General features: G+C 36.8%; 1 protein-coding gene across 1 annotated transcript; it reads right to left on the reverse strand.

The window, feature by feature from the left end:
* Positions 1–1429: 1429 nt before the first annotated feature.
* On the reverse strand, positions 1430–2424 carry LOC107576309 (stonustoxin subunit beta-like). Its single transcript, XM_016262509.1, has 2 exons — positions 2385–2424; positions 1430–2279 (listed from the first exon to the last, which is right to left on the reverse strand). Exons 1-2 carry the CDS (start codon positions 2422–2424, stop codon positions 1753–1755), a joined length of 567 nt encoding a protein of 188 aa, XP_016117995.1. The 3' UTR covers positions 1430–1752.
* Between the last annotated feature and the right edge of the window lie 1778 nt (positions 2425–4202).

Raw genomic sequence — 4202 nt, forward strand, 5'->3', positions numbered from 1 at the left:
TAAGCAGATAAACATCACATTTTCATTTTTGGGTGAACTATCCCACTCGTGGACTCGTCCACGCCTTCCTAAAATGCCTCATCTGAACACGCCCCCACATGTCTACATCACTATGTGGGAAGATTTGCATAACACCGCCCAAATGTTCACGCAAAGAAAGAAGGCGTAACTTTTATTCTCGCTGTAGTATTGTTGCTGCCACCGCCATGTCGTGAAGACGCTGTGTGTTTCGTTGTGAAAGTGAAACTACTTTGTTTGTTCTTCCAAAAGAGGACACGACTAGAAATCAGTAGTTAAGTTGCATTTACAACACTGTTCCAGAACACTTCAACCCAAATATTCAGATGTGTGCAATGCATTTTATCCATGCATTTTACGGAGGAATGTTTCCTGAACCTGGTGATGGGCGTAACATTTCCGTCTCACGCTTGAGGTATTCGGCCAATCACAATGCACTGGATAGCTGGCCAATCAGAACACACCTCGCTTTTCAGACTGATGAGCTTTGTAAAAATCAATGTATTTCAGAAAGGCGGGACATAGAGGAGCAACAACAATGTACGGTGTTAGATTGGGTCTCCATGCCAGATAATATTTATATATATATATATTAATATTTAGGATCCAAGCCCGGACGCCAGATCCCGTCAGAAAATATAAGTTTGTCCAGTAACAGAACAGCTGGTCAGCAGCGCTGTTAATACCCAAACCCTGTCAACAGCTAGTCTTGTCTGGTATCCAAAAATACCCAAAACGAGTGTTTAACAGTCTTCTGACAGTCAAGAAGTTGACCGAGGAAAGCAGAAGCAGGAGACAAAGTGATGATGGTAAAAAGTAACAGAGTTTATTGAACAATCAATCAAAGTTGCGTATGTCTCAATGTTCAAACTTCGTCTGACCAGCACAAATTCAACATGTACTGTTATACCAAAACTGCTTCACAACATCATCCCATAAACATTCCCCCTTATCTATCTCTATTCATACAGACAAAACAGTTCATGAAACCCCACAAGCATGAGATTGAACAACAATGAAAATGCATAAGCTAGGGGAAATTAATAAAAAAATATAAAACATAATAAATGAATAAACAATATATATACTTAATATAATGATAAATAATATAATAAATCATATGAATGACTAATGATTATAAAATGATTATGCGAATAAATGATTCTAAATGAATAAAAAAAAAACATAAAAACAAAAACACAAGGATCCTTCAGTGGTATGTGGAAAATAATGCGTTTTTTGAACGTTAAACCACGTAAATACATTGCATTACACCAAATAAAGTACTTTTTAGCAGCGTCATATGACCCCTTTAATATATTGAAAATTCATATACGAACCCTTTCACACATGAGTTTAAAATATTCTAGCAGAGCCCCCAGCGTGAGTAAAGTAGGTCTCCGGTAAACTGGGAGAAGAGCAGAGTAAACTTTATAGTTACCTACACAATCTGTATATGATTTCAATAAAAACATGATCATTATTGCCATTTCCATAGAAATCAGCACGTATTTTACAAACTATAAATCTATGGTTTTGCTAGTATGTGTGTTTAAATGTCTGAAACCTAAAATAAGCATTAAATGGTTGAAAACACTGAATATTTGTGATAATATGGCAAGTGCTCAGCGCCAGCCAAAGCAGATTTGAGTTCGGCAGTTGATCACGTGACGCACTGAACGTTCTAATCACACCGGTGTGATCGTACGCGTCAAAGGGTTAAGAAATATATTGTTAAATCTGACATAGAAACACTGAAGAATCAGAATAAACCTTAAACCCAGCATAGAGGGGTTCAGTGAATGTGGTGTTGAATGTGTGTAAGTGTGTGAGTGTGTGTGTGTCAGAGATGCTGTAGAAGGACAGCGTGCCGGCCGACCAGTCCAGATACACTCCTACTCTATGAGAGGATGAAGAGCGAGGAATATCTGTGCTCTTATTATTGTGCCAGACAGTGTAAATCATATCACAACAGTAAATATTCCAGGACTTTTCATTGAGTCCAAACCAACAATCAATTCCTCCCTTCCTGTTGATTCCTTTATATGCCACTGCTACATGACCCGAGCCGCTCCATTCAGCCTCCCAGTAACAGCGTCCAGTCAGACTCTCTCTACACAGAATCTGCTCAAAGCGCTCAAATCTCTCTGAATGATCAGGATACGGCTGATGCTCTTTCACACATGTTATTTTTCTGTTCCCTTCAGAAAGGATGAGTTGAGTGTGCACTGTGTTTGGATCCAGTGTCATATCACAGGCATCTGAACACAAAAAGGCATATCAAAACAGCTACGTCATTATTAAATAGGGATGCACCGAATGTTCGGCAACTGAAATTATTCGTCCGAAAATAGCAAAAAAAGCACTTTCGGTGTTCGGCCGAATAAGTGAAAAGACTGCATACATTTTACCGAACAATCACGTTTTTAATCACGCGATCAAATAGCAACCAGCGCAGAGTGAGAGGCGCGCACACTTAAAAATGCAGAAAACATGTCGGCAATGTGGAAACATTTTTAAGTGTCATTCTAAAGATCCATCTGTGATCCAGAAGTCACAAACCACATTCAACAACATATAAAAACTAAATACTCTTTAGAGTCATTTCATGAACAAGTGTGGAAAATTAGAAACAGAAAACAAAATTCAAGCTGTGTCATTTTAAATTCCAGTGCAGTAAAACAGCTGTCAGCAGGGGGTGCTGCAGCACCCCTAGTTCTCACGGCCATAAGCAGGCTTATGTCTAGGACAAATATTTTGTGGGTTCATCCACTTTTTTGCACTCTTTCGCACTGGCGCTGTTGTACTGTGGCTGCCGTCGTGGTGGTGGTTGAGGAGAGACCCCCTCATGATTGTAAAGTGCTTTGGGTGTACAGCAATACACAATAAAGCGCTATATAAATGCATCATTCATTCATACATACAGAGTATGTTACATTCTTTCAGCAGTCAGTTATGAGCATAATATAGGCTATTCAAGACGGGGGGCTCAAAGATGGCCAAGTAAAAATATTTGTATTTTACTCATTTTAATTCATTTATTTTATGTTATATTGTGCTTTGTTGGAGTAACGTCTGCTGGAATGTTTAAAACATGTTAAATATTTTTAAATTGTTGTTTTTTTTCTTTGAAAAGCAAGACAAAAAGCACATTTTGACTATTTAATTTATGCAATGGTGGAAAAAAACTGGCAAAATAAATGAAAAATGTGACCAATCGTGTTCGGTATTCGGCTTTCGGCCAAGTGTTTCGTTATATTCGGCTTCAGCTTTGGCCACGTATTTTCATTTCGGTGCATCCCTATTTTTAAATATTCATAGGTGTTTGTGTGTGGACTAGTAATTTGGAAGCATAGCCAGCAGTGCCTTTAGAGTATACAATTATTATACGAATTTCCTTTTTTGATATAAAGAGGACTAACCTACATTGTTGTACAGCAATCAAGTGAGTATGTGAGAAATGATCCCTTCAAAGTTTTGGACAAATTCGCCCGCTACATAAGGCTGAGAAAGAATAAGAGGATAGCCAGACCAAGGTTATTATAGTTTAGAATTTTTAAATTCATTTTATTTTAATATCGTTTTCAAATTTGCTATAAAATTCAGTTTAGTTTTTATTAGTTTCATTAATATGTTTGTTAGTTTTAGTTTTTATTTTGTGAACACATTTCTATTTAGTTTTTATATAGTTTAGTTTCAGTTTTAATTCAAGTTTAGCAGAATTAACAGATCACTTCCAGAGCGCAGGCCAAAGAAAGACGTAGGCATAATTTAACCTTAGTGAGGCAAACGTCTAGCGACACAAAATGAACGCATGCTGAGATTGATCAGATAGTAAAAGTATACAAATATACGCCAAAGAAAGCAGTCAAGCCTTTTTTACTAAATGAATCTATACAAGTTGCGCTTAATGCCATATCCAATGATGTGTGTTGAGATATTTAATATGAAAATAATTGTAGCCTAATTTGGTTATATGTCTTTTATCTTATTTAACCATAATCATGATATTGTAACTGTCGTGTCTTGCTCACTTTTCCGTGAACAGCCGCGCATAAATCATTCAATCATAAAATGAAATGTAATAATAACGGCAATCATATTTAACAATAAAGCTCATATTTGAATATGTTCTTTTCTTTATTTCTTTATAATTATAAGCGTGTGTATGATGTGATTTAGCC

This window comes from Sinocyclocheilus grahami, unplaced genomic scaffold (assembly GCF_001515645.1).
Source record: "Sinocyclocheilus grahami isolate Dianchi unplaced genomic scaffold, SAMN03320097.WGS_v1.1 scaffold3479.1, whole genome shotgun sequence".
Lineage (NCBI taxonomy): Eukaryota > Metazoa > Chordata > Actinopteri > Cypriniformes > Cyprinidae > Sinocyclocheilus > Sinocyclocheilus grahami.

Coding starts and splice junctions, on each gene's coding strand:
- LOC107576309 (XM_016262509.1), bottom strand. CDS start 2,424: ATGTATGCAGTCTTTTCACTTATTCGGCCGAACACCGAAA. Junction 2,280..2,384: donor TATTCGGCCGAACACCGAAA/GTGCTTTTTTTG, acceptor TTTTGTGTTCAG/ATGCCTGTGATATGACACTG.